Source organism: Pygoscelis adeliae, unplaced genomic scaffold, assembly GCF_000699105.1.
Source record: "Pygoscelis adeliae isolate BGI_AS28 unplaced genomic scaffold, ASM69910v1 Scaffold293, whole genome shotgun sequence".
Lineage (NCBI taxonomy): Eukaryota > Metazoa > Chordata > Aves > Sphenisciformes > Spheniscidae > Pygoscelis > Pygoscelis adeliae.
Window position 1 is genome coordinate 157,332 of NW_008824362.1, and position 17,516 is coordinate 174,847.

Here is a 17,516-nt window from a genome sequence, read left to right on the forward strand (position 1 = left end):
AGGAATGAATAGCAGGTGGGGAACTGACAAAACAGACATCTTTCTAAATGTTAATAAAGAGGTAAACCATTTCTAGGTTGTACAGGCAATAATGGAGAAACTGGTTACTATTTAAAGGCCTTAGTTCCCATCAACTGCCATTCATGTGCGCTGTGGGTTGGTATCTGCTGGAAAGGTGTGTCTTTGCCTTCCCAGACCAGGAGGAGAGGAGAGGGAAGGTACGAAACTGGTCTAGAAACGCAGTGGTGTCCTCTGTCAGGTACCCATTCATGTGATCTTTCCTTCCCAGGTGGCCAGCTCTGCCAGTCCACAAACCAGCTTGGAAAGCCACGTGTTCAACGTTGCTGTTCTCCCACAGTCACCCAGAGCACCTCAGCTTTCCCTCGGCTCCTCTTTGCACATGGCTGTAAGTGTGAACCGATGCGGCTGACTGATGGTGTCCGTATTCCCACTCTCCCTGCAGCAGTGCACAGCGACCAGAGCCTCGCATGGAGCAGTAACCACTGCGTGTTGATTCCTGTACTTGCTACTGTCCGTGCTGTTGTGCTTGATTCAAAGATTGAGTTAAATCTGCGGAACAGGGTGTATGCACCAGATAGATAACTGGAGTAGAAACGGGAAAAAAAGATAGGTTAGAAGAGTAAAGGGCGGGGGGAGAAAAAAAAACATAAAAAGTTGAAAAACTCAGTATTACAAGTGATGATTGTAGAGACTGGAAGGGAGAGGGAGCGAGAAAAGAAAAAAATACGTTTAATATCTTTTTAATGGAATTCTTAGCATTTTGGAAACACCTTTTCCTGAGAAGCCATTAGGAATGGCAAGAGTGAAAAACTGTGGGTTAGAGAGACTATAATAAATAGATCTTGCCAGTAATTCCACTGTAAACTTGATTTATCAGAACTGCAGCCCACCCACATTAGAAAGTTTTCATCCATCATTCTGACATCAGGAACACAGACTGTAATATATGTGGAAAACATTCAGACAAGCCCATTATATCTGCATCCGTGGAACTGAATTACCTTTTCTTGCAGCATCAACTCTGGGAATGACCATTTTGGTAAGAGCGGTCTCTCTAATGTAGTTCTTTCCCTGACCGTGTTAATTGAAAAGATGACCTCGAAGTTTAAAGCTGGTTTTGTGAGCTCTCTGACTTTGGTGCATGTCTTCTCCATGTGTCCCCATCACATATGTGGGTGAAGTTCAGCTTTCCCCTCTACTTCTCTTGCTGTCTCCTGTTACTTTGATTCTGTAGGGTGGGATCCCGAGTGCGTGAGCTAGAGGAGAGCTTCAGGGCTCTGCACCCAGGTCATCCGTTGGGACGCACAGAGAGCCAGGACCCTAGAGGCAGAGAGTTTGATTTAGACATCACCTTGGCCTCATAGCTTTGTTGTGGTCTGTGGGACTTTCAGAGGGGGACCAGGATCATAATCCACTGAGCAGCAGTCCTGAGCTGAGTGAGGCAGGGCAGGCTGTGATGAGAAAGCAGAGATGAGGACTTGCAAGAAACGTGAACGGAGCTGAGACCAACCCTTCGGGCAGGAGCTGCCCGCGGGGAGAGGGAGAGCTGGGTCTACGGACTTGAACGTAGTGTGCAGTCATCTTTGGCGTTATTCATTCCTGATTATTTATTCAGAGCGTGTGAGGTGCCAGCAGTATGCTCAGCGTTATTAAACAGAAATCCTGTGCCCTTGAGCGCTCCCTGACAGACAAAAGCACACCGAGAGGCCCGTGCAGTGCAGGAGAGCAGATGTGGCAGACCTCCCAGGGGCATTGGGTCCCCGGGAGGAGCCTCCTAAGGGGAGGTGAAGGACTTCTAAGCCAGCACAGCCTGCCAGGCATGGGACCAGGAAAGGCCAAAGGAAGCGGTGGGAGAGGGATTAGTGAAAAGTCCATGACACAACAGCCTTGTCAGGGTTTAAAATAGTGGTGACCTTTCACGGGCAATAATAAAACATGCTCAGACTGCTACTTAGAGCAATAGCCAGCGATGTATCTTTCTGCTCTTGACTTTTTGTTGTTGTCGTTATTGACAAAATTGATGGGAGAGATGTCTGGCTGAGCCATGCAGTGCTGGGTTTTATAGCTAATTACAGACCACAAAATTCAATAGTGCCATAAAATACGTTTTACTGAGGGGCGCCTCGCAACCTGCAAGTCCTACCTTTGGGAGAGACAAATAGGCCTTGGAGGCAACTATGAAGCAACCATAACCTTAAATCTTTTAATCATAAAATTGCACTTCTTTGCATCGGCGTGATTGAGTTCTGTTCATCCGTCTTCAAACTCCTTCAGAATTAGACTGGCTTCTCAGCTGAAGAGCAAGCACAAAATGTTAAGTGTTCCCATACCTCTAGTCTTGTCTTTGAGTGTCCAACTGAGAAAGGTCAGAGAAAGTTTGGTGACTCTTTGGCAGTTGAACTGGACATAACATCTATACTGTTTTTTCTTCAATCAAGTCACCTGTTTCCCCCCTATTGGTAAAAGGAGCCTGAGCTTCGCTCTAGCCGAATGCAAACTGAGATTGGGTTTGTGAAGGAGAGAGAATTTTGTAAGCTTATAGAGGTCCTTCCCTTCCAAAAGTGGCGGTATGAAAGGGACACCACTGTTAATTTTAAGCCTGCCCTTTTCATACAGAGCTGTATATAGCAGTGCTGATAACACAAATAAACTTTGTGGCTTTTGGTTCCCGTTAGATATGTGACGCTTTCGCATCTAAGAAGGACTGACAAGGTTTTATTTGCTGCTTCACAACAGTCAGTCATAGGCTGTGGTTTCTCCTCTGATGTGTTTGGGTGAAAAACACTGGAGAGAGATGAACTGGGGGTTCAGTGGCATTTGTGGTGTACTCAGCTGTCGTCAGGAAACCTCGCCTTGCCAGTGTCCAGTCTGTGACCCAAGGCCAGCAGAATGGGACACAGGTTTCATGGGGTGGCCTCACAGATGTGTAACGAGCACGGTTCGGTGGGCTGCACTTGATGTGGCCGGTGGAAACCTGTAATTTGGTCCTGAACTTGATCGTTTCATGTTCCAAAGCAGATGAATTAATTGCCTGTAGCCTTAATTTAGCTTGTTCTCTCCATATTTTGTTCATGTTTATGAAATGAGCTGGATGCTTTTCATACCCAGCTGAACTATTTAATTCAGTGACTTCTCGTAGCTGTCAATTCTGCAGGATTAAGGTTTGTGAACACATGCAGGTTAACTGCTTTCGTGCACTTAAGTCTGTTCATGCAGCACCGTAATTCCTGTAACATGCTGCCCGCCTTTGGCTAATGATAATCTTGTAATGGAAGGATCAGAACATTTTTACACAGATTTAAAACAAAAGGGAAAGCTTTGGTTCCTCTATATTCCAATGGAAATGGCTGAGTCATTTTCAGGACTTCTGCTTAAAAGCAAATCCAGTCCAGCCACATCAGACTGTACCAGAAAACTATGTAGGCAATGAATTATATCTTCATCCAGGGAGTTTTTGATCAAATTAGGTTTTCTTTTATCTCTTCTTAGTTGCAGTAGGTCAAAAAAGAAACTCCTCCACCTGTGAGCGTGGAGGTTGTGCATCTGCAGGGGACAGAGGGCACTAAAAACACTGCCACTTTCCTGGACAGCCTGAAAGTGGGGATAAGCTCATAGTTTTATGAAGGAGGAGGTGTTTGTCTCTTTTTCATAGGTTTATAAGCCCCTTCTGATTCTCCAGAAAGGACTTAACAGAGGTGGACCTGTATAGAGCTCTCTTCTGTTGAGCATGATAGTACCCAGCTTCTGCTTGGGTTTGGTTTACAGATGAGCTGGAAGTGAGTTTGGGTGGCCCGTAAGACTCTAGCAAATTTTACTCATTATCAAGCTTTACTGTCCTCTGTAATCTCCTCCCAGATAGTCCCTATTCTGTACAAGTTTGAGAGACTTGGTACAGGTTCAGCCCATCCATCCCTTGTCAGTTTTAGGTCTAAGAACTAGGCCGTTAAATTCAAAGACTCTCTTATATTTAACTATAGCAAAGCAAATTCTCTTTCAGTGCATTTTTGGGTGAATCTTCCCATGTCTCTGGCCTTAATGCTCATGGTCTAATGTGTTTATTGAGGTGCTGGAGGACCGTGTGACGGTGATTGAGCCACATCACCTCTCCTTTGTAGACCCGGAGATTCCCAGTGAGAAAATCCTGTTCAACGTGACTGTCCCTCTCCTTCCTGGCCAAGGCAAGTGTACCTGTTCAGAACATGGCAGCTTGCTGCTGCATTAATTGCTGCGCTTTCTGAGCACATCTATTTTTTCCCTCAGAGTATCGTTCTGTGGAGGCGTCTGTTAATCTCTTTGGCCTCCTTCATTAGCTTTCAAACACCTTGTTTCTTAACCCGATTTCTTTGGCTAGTTTAGGAGTAAGCCGCAGAGCTCAGACAGTTTTCTTACTCTTGTCTGGAATATATTGAATGTTGAGGCTTTCTGCTTTCCACCTCTCTAGTGAGAGGTATTTGAAGAAATGACCAAGTGAGGAATCTCTGTTTAATTTCTCATGTCCCAAGAACCCCTCCTCGAGGCAGTTACAGCCATCTGACTCATTCAGGAACCACTGAAGATGTAAAAAGAAGTACCTGGGGAGAGAAAAAGAAGCTGTGGCCTTTGGTATCTTGTTTTAAAAATAAAATGGATTCCTCCTGTTAATACTGAGCTCTTTGCCTCCGTAGGTATTGTGGAGCATAGAGACAGGCCTCTCTCCCCAGTCAGGTATTTCACCCAAGCAGATATAAACCACGGCAAGATTGCTTATCGTCCTCCGACTGCAGCTCCTCACTTGAGAGAGATCATTGCATTCTCTTTTGCGGGTAAGGAACTGAATGTTCTTTGTAGTGCCATGTCAGACTGGTAGAGGTAGCTGGACTGCTGGTCTTCCTCCAGTCCTGGAATGACTTCATGGTTATGTCCATACTCACGAAGGCGTGAGGCTTGAACCATACAAAGGAAGTAGGAATCTGTCTTGGAGGAGTGTACCAAGAGTTCAGCCATTTCTTGTGACTTCCACAAGATTTTCCCCTGTGGTTTGGTATAGCAACATTCAGTGAATTATGGGGACGTGGCAGTGTTCACTGCAGCATTTAGCATTGCCAGCGCTAGTACTGGATGCTCTGCTGGGCAAACTGCTGATCTGCTGGTGTGGTTTAGGAACAGTTTCCTCTCCCATGCTTGAGATCTTTGATGCACTGGGGGTTTGGTCCTTGAGATTGAGACTAGAATTGATGAGTATGAACTGAATCAATTTAGCCAGGATATTAGAAGATTTCTACCATCAGAGGAGTAACAATCTGGAGCAGGAGGTAGAGGGGCAAAAATAGGACAAACTTCAAGCATGTTTGACCAGTTGATGCACAGGATTGTGTGATGAAGTGACAGTACCTGGTAGATGCAGTTCTATGCATCACCATGCCCTCCACTGACATCAAGAGGAGTTTCACAGTTTGCAGGAGGGGGTAGCATGTTATCTCTCATTACCTGAAGCAAAGGCAAGGAAGGAATGCTTTCCTTGGTGAGGAAAGACTCCAGTCTGGTTGAATGTCAGCGCTTGCTTTCTCCAAAAGTTGTTCATATCCACATCAGTATGTGCTTTCCTGTCCTGACCACAATTACTCTGTGCTTGTTTTTGTCTCGTCAGGTCTCCCAGAGTCAGTGAACTTCCGATTCACAGGTATGTGAACCGTTTGCTCTTTCCTGGCCAAAGCAGTTCTTATCCTTGTGCCCTTCACGTTGCCTGTTGCTCCTTGGCCTTTCTTCTGCTGCAAGCACACCTACGGGCACTCAATAGGAATTTCTGGAATGCACGTGCCTGGGGAATATTAATTCATCTGTGTCCCAACAGTGTTTTATAGAAGCTAAGCTGCAGCTCAGTAGAGGCATCTTTTTCCAGTAGTTGCCTGGAATCTGTCCTAAAAGCCTGATTCGTTCCTGTTTTCCCCCAATGTGAACAAGGACACCAGAATTTTACGCTGTTTGGTTTTTTTTTTTAATATAGCATGGAAACATTTCTGCAATTAAATTGCTACTGCTAAGCTGCTTGCTTGTTTAACGCATCTTTCCCTTTCCATGTGCTTTCTAGCACAGGTATGCAAAGTGATCCACCAGCAAGGGGAAGTCCATGTTCTGGCTTATGAGTGCACCTGATAAATATATGGAAGATAGTATGTACACATGCACACACACAGACTTTTAGAAGTTACGTTTGTCTTGCTAGGAGTGGCAGGTGTGAATTGTGTGCGTATGTCCCTAGGCAGAGGTGTAGATTGACAAGGTGGGAGAGAAGTCAGCGATGTGGGGTGGTGATTTCATACAGAAAGGTGAATTTCCCAGGTGAACCCCTGAAAACACATCCCTACACTCAGGTGTGGTTTTTGTCTGTGTCTAGTGTCTGATGGAGAGCACACAACCCCGGAGATGGTGTTTGTCATTCATTTGCTCTCTGCGGAGCAGCAGCCTCCAGTCTTCCAGATCACAGCTCCGTTCCTGGAGGTCAGCCAGGGGGGCAAAGCCACCATTGGTAAGTAGGGTGGAAGGGATGGGGTGCAGAGGTCAGCCTGAGGCACGGTGTTTATTGCCAGGACGGAGCAGGGAAGAGTTTTGGTCTCACTCACCTCTGTCCATTAGCTAAGGAGCTGTGGTTGTGCAGGTGTAGCAGCAACCACTGAGAAAACTGTGCAGTGGTGCCTCAGAAAAGTGCCTGGGGATATGGCAGTATTCCTCCAGCATATGACAGGTCCGTTCATTGGCTGAGGTAGGGGAGAGCAGGATCAGGGGCCTGCTGCTCCTCTACTTTTTTCCCTCTTAGGCTGCTCTGCAGTTGCTGAGTTATTGGTTACTATTGATTAGTGGTGTGATCTGGTACACTGGGTTGTTGAGGATAAGCCACTTCCTGCTTGTGTCAGGAGGTTCTCTGGGGTTTTTGTAGATACCCCCCTGTTATGTGAACACGTGCACATCTCTGTCGTAAGCTGAGGGTTTGCATAGCTGTCATTTGTGAGCCATACTGGCAGTAAGTTCTCTGATACAGCCTCTGATCTGAGCATCATCAGGGGACTAATTATTTCCATGAAACGAGCAAGCTCTTGGGCTAGGGCAGCTCCAGGATTATTTTACTTTTCACGTACTGACTGAATTACAGTTTTTTGACTCCATTCACAAGAGCACATCACAAAACCTAAGGGATATTCCCAGTGTAGTGTCTGAGGATGCTGAAGCCGTGTTCTCTTTCACCGGCACAGGGATCCAGTTAGCCGTGAGCGACACAGATACAGCTCCCGAGGGTCTTTTCTTTGAGCTGGTGAAACCTCCCCGTCACGGCATTGTGCTCAAGTACAGCGCAGGCGTGCAGGAGCGCATGAGAGCAGGTGAGTTGAGCAGAAGTCTTCCTCAGCGCAGGAGAGGGATCATCGTGTGCCTGTCCACCTAGCTGGTTTAGTTCACCGGGAGGAGGCAGATGCCTTTGGCAGATACAGCTGCATCCACAAGCGTGTGAATTTTCTACCTGGAAGCGTATGACTGCAGGAGGGAGTGCATGAAAGACGTTTTCCCATTTGTTGTTTAGTTCCTGGCTGAATCAATGCGTTTCCTGTACCAAGTATGTGTGAGCTAGTTGACAGTCACTCTATTGTGATAACTATAACCAGCTGCTAATCAAAAAGGATGTTTTGTTTTACATGGTAAGTTATATCTGAAGTAATTTAATGAAGTAACGTGGTGAACATTTCTACTGAAGTCTATGTACACCTGTTGTGATCCAGCAGTCAGCAGCTCCTGTGGAGTTTTACTGTTGATTTTGGTGGCAGCAGTTTCCAGTGTGTGTGATCAGATGAACAAATATTATCTGTAGGAGAGTAGTGCAAGCAGAAGACGTGGAGAGGGAAGCCTTATCTAGCTATGATAGGTGTGAGCTTACAAAGCAGGTGGGAAGAAAGGAGGATCAGAGCACTCCCAGAGAATAGTGAAGAGTTGCTGTGTCTGTGAAACTGTGAAGGTTAGAGCTTTTCCTCTGCCCTGCATATATACTAGCTCCCTAATAAATGTCTTCATAACTCAAATCCCTGTAAGGATGGTATTAAATGCCAGTTTAGTACATGATTAAGTCTTGTGCTAAATTGGGGCCTTAGGTCATTTGGATTGGATTGGTGCTCTGAACAGAGTCTTTCTGACTTGTGCATTTTCTTTTTGGGAAGGTGACACCTTCACCTACGAGGACGTCACTCGAAATGCTCTGCAGTACGTGCATGATGGTTCATCGGCAGCAGAGGACAGCATGGAAATCTCTGTCACCGACGGTGTCACCACAGTGACCACAGTGCTGAGGGTGGAAGTGTCCCTGCTGGATAACAACGGTCCGCAGCTGGCCCCGGGCTGCTTGTTGGCAATCACCGTGGCTAGTAAAAGCTCTGTGACTCTCTCTCGATTGCACCTCGCTTATATTGTAAGCTTTCATCTATTTCTAAACCCAGTGAATGCTGCCAGCCTCCCTTTCCTTATCCCCCCACAGACCCTTTGCCACACACACCTCTCTGCCGTCAGTGTGGATTCTTGGTAGAGCTCGAGTTTTGACTGTGTCCTGACTACTGCTGCCAAAAAGGAGATAACAGACTCTTTCATCCAGCAGGGTTTTAAGGCTATCCCTGTTTGACTGTAACAGAGGTGAACTGCCATGCTAAACGTGAGAACTGAGTTAATCCCAGATTTTTGTGTCAAACAGACTGGCTGATAAAGCACATGGATTTGCTAAGTGATAATCCCTCGAAAATTTCAGCCCCCTCACCCCCTTTCCAAAATTGCCTGGTTCTTTTTCTGGACATATTTGAAGGGGGGAGGTTTAAGCAACCCAAGATGCTGCACTCCTTGGTAGCTTGGAGTTGGTCCCAGGGGTTGCGTGTTGTACAAGAGTTATCCTGCTGGTGAAATTCAGAAGAAAGGTGTTTTACTCCTTGCAGAAGATTTAGCAGCAAATGCACTAGCGGTGGATTTCAGGTATCCAGATACGCTCCCCTTAGGGAGGAGGAAGGAGAGATTGCAGTGCACATGTGAGGCTGGAGAGATGCAAGGTAGTGGCTGTCAGAGAGATGATTAGGGAACTGCAGGGGGTGAGGTAGGATAAGAAGGCAGATGAATGTTTTTTCCAAGGGATCAGTTTGGATACAAGTATGGGGTCTGTCCTGTTCTCCTCCTAAGGAGAGGAGGAAGGCTGACAAGGGAGATGTTCAGGTTTAATCTGAGTAAAGAGAACAGTTAGGGAAAAGAGGATTTTATTCCTGACTCATATGCTGAGGATATGATGATTTCTGCTTTGGGTCTTATCTTTCAGGCAACCAACAAAAACTTTTAAAAGAAAGATGACATCCGCGTTGTGATATCAGAGATGGTTGTTCTTAATGTAGTCAAAGAGAGCCAAAATCGGCTTTTAGTTTAATGTGAATCTGGCTTTTGCAGCATTGCTCCACATTAACCTTTGTTTTACTAAGAACTGAACTTAGCTCTGTGCCTCTGTCTGAAACACTGGTGGGCAGCAGTTACTCCCTCTGCCAGCTATCGGCTAAATTTTGGCTCACTTTATCTGGAGTCAGGAAAAGCATATCACAAACGGTCCAGTCCAGTAGAAGTGTAAAGTAATTCAGAAACAAAACCATCACGTTTATGTCTGGGAGATTGTACTGATATGATACAAGGACACAAAGACAACCTCTCTGAGCTGAGAGAAAATGAAAATACATTTTCTGGTAGATTCTGAGAATGTCAACCCAATTGGCTCTCTTCTCATCAACAGAGCTTCATTTAATATTCATCAGCTGTGGGTCTGACCCAGCTAGCTTGATATATTTCCCTATAAAACATTTTATTCCTCCTTCCGTTTTTAGTGGAGGGAAACAAAAGCTCATCTTGTCTTGTCTTGGTTTGATTTTGTTTGTTTCTTCATGTTTAGGACAACAATTCTCCTGACTCAGAGATAAGAATCCAATTAATATCTCTGCCGGCATATGGCACCCTCTTACGGATGTCTGGCTCTCATGATGAAGAGCTTTCCAAGGTTTATAATTTCACCATGGAAGACATCAACAACCAGAGGATCAGGTATCAAAGAGCTATTTTCCTTCAAGCCATGCCAGTTAAAAGCTCAGTGGGCTTTCCGCAGGGATCTCTGTGCTATATTATGTTAGTACACTGTATCAAAGATATTTTTTCCTTTCTTGGCTCTTGTATCCTGTGAGACTATAAATGAGAGTATTTCCTGTGTGCGGAATTAGGTGTTTATGCATGTCTGAAACGCCAGTAGTTGGTGTAGCTTCAAATTATGGGAATTTTTTCTATGTCATGGTGATACTTTAGGTAGGCAACACCCAAAACGGTGATTTAAATGAACTCAGGGAATGAACGTGAAGGAGGGTTGGGAACTGAAATACCGCCTCTCTTTCAAGAGGTGTGCGTTCACCTCTAAATGCAGGGATGAGATGTATTTGCCTGACTGTCAGTGAGACTCCCTGACCCAGATTGTGTTCTGACTGTCACAGCTACTCCACCGTGTTTGAGACCAGCAATCAGCCAGTTACGGACATCTTCCACTTCACTGTTTTTGATGCTGATAACAACCGGCTTGACAGACAGATGTTCACCGTCACTATCACATCTGCCCACACAGTGCCGTCGCTCATTGCTTTTGCTGACCATATCACTGTAAGTGGCTACCCAGCATACTAGGAACAATGACAAAAATGTCTTAGATGGGAGGAATTGAACAGCTTTCCTGGACTGAGGGGAAATGACTGAAGAAATATGGTGTTGCACATGCAGTCCTGTGAGTGCGAAGGGTTAACAAACTACTTGGAGGCCAGAGGAGGCTGACAGTACGGCTGCATCCCTGAACCTCATCTGCTTACGTCTGTTCTAGCTGGGTTCTCCCTAGGATGTCCTGTTGATATCAGTGGAACAAGTCTGACATCCCTGTTTAATATTTCGTCCCCTATTTCACCAGCTTGTGTGTAAAAGATGAGCAGAAGACAAGTCCGAAAACATCTGGTGCTTTGGACTGATACACAGCATTTCAGACTCCTTATCAAAGCCCTTTGAAGTCATCTCCCTCCTTTCCAGCTTTGCGTTCCCCCTCCCTTGCCTTCTAAAGGCTCCCCTCAACAAGAAATGCAGATCTCGCCTTCCAGGAGGTCAGCATGACTCTGCCAGTTCTCTTCTTGCCCTGATAAAGCACTCACAAGCTCCTCTTGGGGGGCCAGGCAGGCTTTGTTCTTCCCATCCCACCTCACCTCCCAGCTGATGTCATACTTAACAGATCTAGGGGAGGATGGGACAGGACTTCAGAGACCGGGCAAACCTCTTCCATAGAGGCAGACTTGTTCAGTAACAATTTGTGTGTTGCTGTGCGTTGTGTGCATTGGCGGTAGTTTTGTCATATGCTTTTGCTTTCCAGGTGGATGAGGGGGGCAGGATCCCACTGCTGGCTCATCACCACTTAGCTGCTGATTATGATACTGCTGCCAAGGAAGGCCTGAGGGTCACAGTTATCACACTGCCTATGTTTGGCTACATTGAAAACACTAAGACAGGTAAACAGTTTGGCTATCTCTTCTTCCTCCTGACTGATGAAAGGGAACACAGGAATTGCCGTGCTGGAGCACATTCTGATCTGTCTCACCGCAGTTCCTCAGTGCAATGGTGGTTGGCATCAGTTGATCATAAAGAGCTCGTAAGGTCAGCGTTACGAGATAAACTCTCTCAGGAGCATTTCCTCCTAATTCTCATTTGTTGGAGACTGATCTATGTTGTGAGACTGGGGCGTGAAGAGCTTTCTCAAGCCCATGTGTTGTATTTTCATCATGCTTTATTTTGACTGTCCTTGTTACACAGAACAAACTTTGCTAAATTCCTCTAAATGTCCCAGCAAGCTTTAAGGCTGTGAGAGCTGTGGCAGAGCATGGCTGGTAGCATTCTCTCATCTTACTGTATTATCAAGAAAAGGTAGGATTTATACCATATTGTCCAAAGACGTTCATCCAGGAGACTCGTCTGCTTAATCCTGTGTGTGGTCCTAACAGGAGTGGCGTATATCATTTTACTTAAATCATTGTAAAATATCACCGTGGGTTGGCCAGCGTAGTGGCTTGTTACAACAGTGATTGCCTTTCTTCTGGAGAGCACAGGTTGCTAACCATTACACATCATCCCTCCTATGAATGAACTCCAGTTTGTGCCATTTTGGTAATGGTGAGCCTCTCTCCTTGAACAGGCAACTGCTTGGTGTGATTTTCTTGGGTGTGAGACTTAGTTTTGCAAGATGAAGCTTGATGTAGAGATTGTGCTGAGGCCAGACGGCACATTAGCCATTGTCTCCTCTCTGAAGAAAGCCTAAATAATTCTGGGATGTGGGATTGCTTGTACTACGCATAAAACTGCAGCTTCCCTAATGCCTATTCTAATGCAGCAGATGTTGCTTTCTACAAAGGTCGAAAGATGTGTGGAAGCCATGTTGTAGGAATGAACATCCTTTTGCACCCTTCACAATGTGCCATTCTTCTCCTAATCCTGCTGCTTTTATTTTTAGTGTATCAGTGAATTGAACATCCTTTCAATAGTGGTATTCTGGTTTGCAGGTGAGACTTTTGGCCCACAGAGTGAGTCTGCTGTGACAGCAGACGCATCCTTTTCCCTTCAAGATGTTCTAGAGAACAGCATTTACTACTTCCAGAGCGTCCATGAAAGCATCGAGCCAACAAGTGATGTTTTCAGCTTTTACGTGAGCGATGGCTTCAGCCAGTCTGAGGTGCAGAGCATTAACATCACAATTCAGGTATGCCTCTGCTCTCTGGCTGCCAGAGCCCTCTCCTTTCACATAGACACATGACTTAAAAAGTGCAAGCTTTGCTCACTCCTTTGTAATACGTGGGAAGGGGATTAAAGGGAGTTTCCTTCCTCCTATCTGTTTCCTTCCCCTAGTACAGGCACATAATTCGTCTGTGATGCCAGAGAACAGTTGCGCATTGCAGCCTCTTCCCCAGGGCTTATTTCTCTGGTGTCTCCTCCCTCTTAGAAGCAGCCATGGTGCTGGATGGATTTGGAGAGACTGGTGTAGCCCATTAATGGATATCAGCACCAGTACTGTCATTTGGTAGCTTGTATTTCATTTGGGTGGGCAGCGGTCTTTTCCCCTTGGCCATTTCCCTTTTTTGACTGTGTGCCTTTGGGATCTGTGCAGCGGCAGAACGATGAGCCCCCAAAGATGGTGCTGGACTCTGTCAGAGTGCATGAGGGCTCTGGTGTGGTCCTTACCAATGCCTCCCTCAACCTGCAAGACTTGGACACCCAGAACAGTGAGCTTGTCATCATGGTTACCAAAAGTCCTGAACATGGTAAGTCCTGACAAGCTGGGGGTGGTGAGAGAGAGTGAGTATGTCTTTGTGCCTCTGTGTCCGTGTGTCTTTATATCTGTGTGTGTGTAATAGCCCCTGATGTGAGAGAGGAGCCTGGCATGTTTGTATAAAGCCTATTTAGTCTGTGTTTGGACCAGCAGCCACAGAGGGATTGTGTTTCAGAACAGACCTGTTCTTTGAGAGTTGTCCCTCGCTGTTTGTGGGAGAGGGTAAAGGAAGACTGCATGCATTGCCCTGGGAAGTTCCCTTTTGTGTTACCCTATTTCCTATCGTGGGGTTCAGTTCCAAAGAGCTGAGCAACTAGCATCTCTCTGCAGTGATAAAGCAAGGCAGGGTGTCAAGTGAAGGCTAGTGTCATGTTAAACTAGTGAGGGCTCTGCACCCTTTTTCAGATCTCGTTTGTCGCCAAATTGTACCAGTTTTGGCAATAAGCAGATAACTTCCTTCAATTTTTCCAGTAAGGCTATGTCCACCTCTGTGCATCCCACTGAGAGCTGGCACGCAAAAAGTCCCCAGCAGGCTGTCTTCTCCCCATAATTTTCATCCATCTATTGTTTGTCAGGTCATCTCCGCAGGAGGCAGACTGCTGCAGAGCCCCCGGAGCACGGACATGAGCTGTCCATGGGCTCATCCTTCACCTACCAGGACATTTTGGATGAGCTGATCGTTTATACTCAGAGCGGTGCAGGAGCACAAACAGACGAGTTTGGCTTCTCCATCACGGATGGTCTCTACACGCAGACGGGGAGGCTGGAGTTCTTCACGGAGCTGCCAGAGAAGCAGCCACCCACATTAGCTGTCAACAGGGGCCTGCAGCTCCCAGTTGGTACGGGGAGAGGGAGGAGAATGGTATTGCTGTGTGGTCGAGTCTAAACCAGTCGCTTAGCTGGATTGGCTGAAGCTGTTTGTGGACTTTCTTTCTCTGGTCCAGGCTCTGCAGCATACCTCACAGATCAGCACTTGAAAGCAGCAGCTATTTATTCAGAAGACACAACGATTAGATTTGTCATGAAGAGGGATCCCAGCGTCGGCCATCTGCAGTTGACCAAAATTGATAATCCAGTCCAGATCTCTGTCGAAGGACCTGTCAAAAGTTTCACCCAGGCTGATATAAATAAAGGTGAGAGTGCTTGATTTTAGATAATCACGGCAAGTAACGTGGCCATTTTAGGTAGTCCGGCCAGGAGCAGGGAGTTGGACTCTGATCCTTATGGGCCCCTTCCCACTTGAGGTATTCTGTGATTCTGTGATCTTTTTGAGAGGGGGAGGATGACTTGAAGCAGGGAAGGGAGGGGGGAAGAAGTGAGATAAGGTTGTTATGCTAGAGCAGAAACATGTATCGTTAAGCAAGCGTTAAAAAGTCTCTCTCAGCAGGAGAAAAAGAATAGCGAGAAAAAGTAATGAAATCCAAATCCAGGAGCTCTGTCAAGCCCCAAGTCCCTCGGCTTACAGTGCCAGCCTGGTTCCAAACTAAGAATTAAATGATGCAGCCTGTAATAAACCACCTCTTTTCTCCTGTCCCTCTCTCCAGGGCAAGTGGTGTACAGTCACAAGAAAGGGGATCCTGGCGGAAATTTCGCCTTCACCTTTGATGTGATTGATGCGGATGGCAACAAACTGACGGACCAGGTTTTTTATATTAGTGTATTAGGTAAAAGATAGTGCTGAAGTTATGTTTTCTTCGCTGCAGAGCTGAGGCCTTCGTAGATTCCCATCCCACATGTGCTGCAAGTTAAGATGTAATTCTTGAGATGCAGTTTTTATTCGCTGTTAATTCAAAGGCCTTTGAAGTTTGGGGCACAGGGAGCGTTTGTGGATGTAAGGATTAGTTCTTTGGCTTCTGACAAACTCACCGAAAAAGGTAGAAAAATTCCCCTTAATATCTTCACACTGTCTAGATTGTCTTTAAGATGTTATAATGCTGCCATCCCCTCAATTAATGCCGATGCCCAGAGTACCTGTTTTGGAATTACCACTCTGGGAGGTGTTTGTGTGTACGTTGTCTTTTGCTTGAGCGCAAGTACCCGATTTGCACCAAGGAAAGGAGGGCGACTGTCTCCTAACTCGGCTTTGTGTTTAACCCTTTCAGAGGACAGATTTCCCCCCTCCATCATCGCTAACAAAGGGCTGGTCTTGGATGAGAACTCGGCGAAGACGATCACAACCCTCCAGCTCTCTGCCACTGACCAGGACAGCGAGCCGACCCAGCTCCAGTACAAGCTCACCAAGCAGCCACAGCTGGGGCACCTGGAGCATGCAGCCTCCCCAGGTTAGCAGGGCGGTATTTTACTCGGTTGGGTACTCCTAGCAGCAAAGCACTGGAGGGCTTTTGAGCCCTAAATATTCACTGCAGGATAAACGTGCTTGGAGGCAGCAGCACAGAATTATGTTTCCTGTTAGAAATCAAATAAACGGTCATTAGCCCAGAGAGTTGGAGAATAGGGTGAGTGGAGGCAAGGCAGCCCCATAATCACAGATGAGGATTTATTCAGCTTCTGGGTCAGTTTATGCCCCGTGCTAACCTTGCCTGGTGGACTTTGCAGGTCAGTCCAGCTTGCCGCTGTGTGAATCTCCTCTTTCAGGACCTATTGCTGCATCTGCATGACAGGCAAACCTTCAGCCTTTTCTGTGGCCACATACAGTACAACGCCCAAAAGAATCCATCCCCTAATGGCCACGGTAAATGAGCCCACCTTGGTGAACAGACAACTTGCTTTCAGTCCCCCTCTTGGCCAGTACATCCCTTGATCCCTAAACACCAGCCTCTTTTCTCAGCTGTGCTTTGGAGAGAGGAAGGGAACTAACCGCTGAGATAGTTTAAATGGAAGCTACGTTGTGGTGGGATGGATACGCTGGATAATGAATTCTGGTAGTTTGGAGGGGGGGGGATTGGTCAGTCCCGTGAAACTCAGAAAATAATGACCTGCAAATGTGATCCGAATTTTAGAGTTGCCTTCCATGCCCATTGACAGTATGAGTGTCCTACCCCTCTCTGACTGAAGGAGTCTAAATCTATGCTGTCATATAATATGCTCTTCTGATTTAGATTATACTCGTCTAAGATTATGTTTCTTCTTAGAATTAGATTTCTCATTAACATGAGATTAAAGTGGAAATACCTGATGTGTGTTTTCAAGATGCAGACAGTCCCTGTACAGCTCAGTTTTAGTGTGTGGTTTGCCTCATCTTCTCACAGTGTAAGATGTCCCCTCGCAAACACGTTGAAAGGGTAGGAATAACAAATGAAAGTTATAATAAGCAAACCCCTTCCTGAGAGAAAATTAAAAACTTGCAATATTTTTGTCTAAATTGCAAACTAAATGGTGAATCTTGTACTCTGGAGACCTGAAAGAGCTGGATTAAGAATTTTATTCCTCCTGTTATTTAAAATGTGATGATTCTGATTTCTGTGCTTTTTCATGTCTGTGATGGACTAAGAAAGATACAGAGTCACACACTGTGGAAGAGCTGTCCTCATGATTTAAATGACCTAAACCTAAGGAGAGAGTACTGGAGTGTTTAATAAGAGAACACAAACCTTTAAAGCTAATGAGCTCTGAGGAAACCGTGGCCAATCATCTAGTTTTGGCTCATTTATTTCTATCAGATCCTGGTAACATTTGTAGTGTGGCCAATACTTGTCAGTAGCCATTTAACATGATAAACTGGTGAAAAACTTTTTGTCAGGGCTTTTGTTGTTGTTAAGAGCAGTAAAACTGTCAAATGCAGTGGTGAGAGTTAAAGGCTCGAGTGCTTTTTAAAACGCTTGTTGGGTACCTTTCTGCGCCTGTGTCACACCTAATGACCTGTAAAGATGTCAGTGTTGAAAATGGGGCTTAGTCTGTTCTAAATGCAGGGGTACAAGGAGGGGAAAAGAGAGCAGAGACTTCGAAGGCATTTTTGAAAACTGCTGTGAGGCCAGGAAACCTTTTGCCCATACTCAGTGATGCCCTGGTTAGATCGGTCCTGCACAGGAGCGAAAAGCGAAGTGTTACATCTACTGGTTTTCTCACAGCTTCTCTCTCGCTCTCTGCCCTGAGAGGCCCATCCCCAACAGGGTGTCCTGGCAGTGTGAGGTGCCACTGTAAAATTGTAGGTCTGGGAAGAAGCCTGTACTTC

General features: G+C 46.0%; 1 protein-coding gene across 1 annotated transcript in view; it reads left to right on the forward strand.

The window, feature by feature from the left end:
• Positions 1 to 17,516, forward strand: part of FRAS1 (Fraser extracellular matrix complex subunit 1) — a 120,467-nt gene that overhangs the window by 77,749 nt on the left and 25,202 nt on the right. Inside the window, exons 31-46 of the mRNA XM_009319876.1 lie at positions 290 to 406; positions 4,085 to 4,199; positions 4,686 to 4,823; positions 5,648 to 5,680; positions 6,395 to 6,526; positions 7,248 to 7,373; positions 8,199 to 8,446; positions 9,944 to 10,092; positions 10,530 to 10,692; positions 11,441 to 11,576; positions 12,621 to 12,817; positions 13,223 to 13,376; positions 13,960 to 14,223; positions 14,329 to 14,517; positions 14,929 to 15,048; positions 15,487 to 15,666. Of these exons, the coding sequence (XP_009318151.1) occupies positions 290 to 406; positions 4,085 to 4,199; positions 4,686 to 4,823; positions 5,648 to 5,680; positions 6,395 to 6,526; positions 7,248 to 7,373; positions 8,199 to 8,446; positions 9,944 to 10,092; positions 10,530 to 10,692; positions 11,441 to 11,576; positions 12,621 to 12,817; positions 13,223 to 13,376; positions 13,960 to 14,223; positions 14,329 to 14,517; positions 14,929 to 15,048; positions 15,487 to 15,666 (2,461 nt within the window). The remainder of the gene's footprint in view (positions 1 to 289; positions 407 to 4,084; positions 4,200 to 4,685; positions 4,824 to 5,647; positions 5,681 to 6,394; positions 6,527 to 7,247; positions 7,374 to 8,198; positions 8,447 to 9,943; positions 10,093 to 10,529; positions 10,693 to 11,440; positions 11,577 to 12,620; positions 12,818 to 13,222; positions 13,377 to 13,959; positions 14,224 to 14,328; positions 14,518 to 14,928; positions 15,049 to 15,486; positions 15,667 to 17,516) is intronic.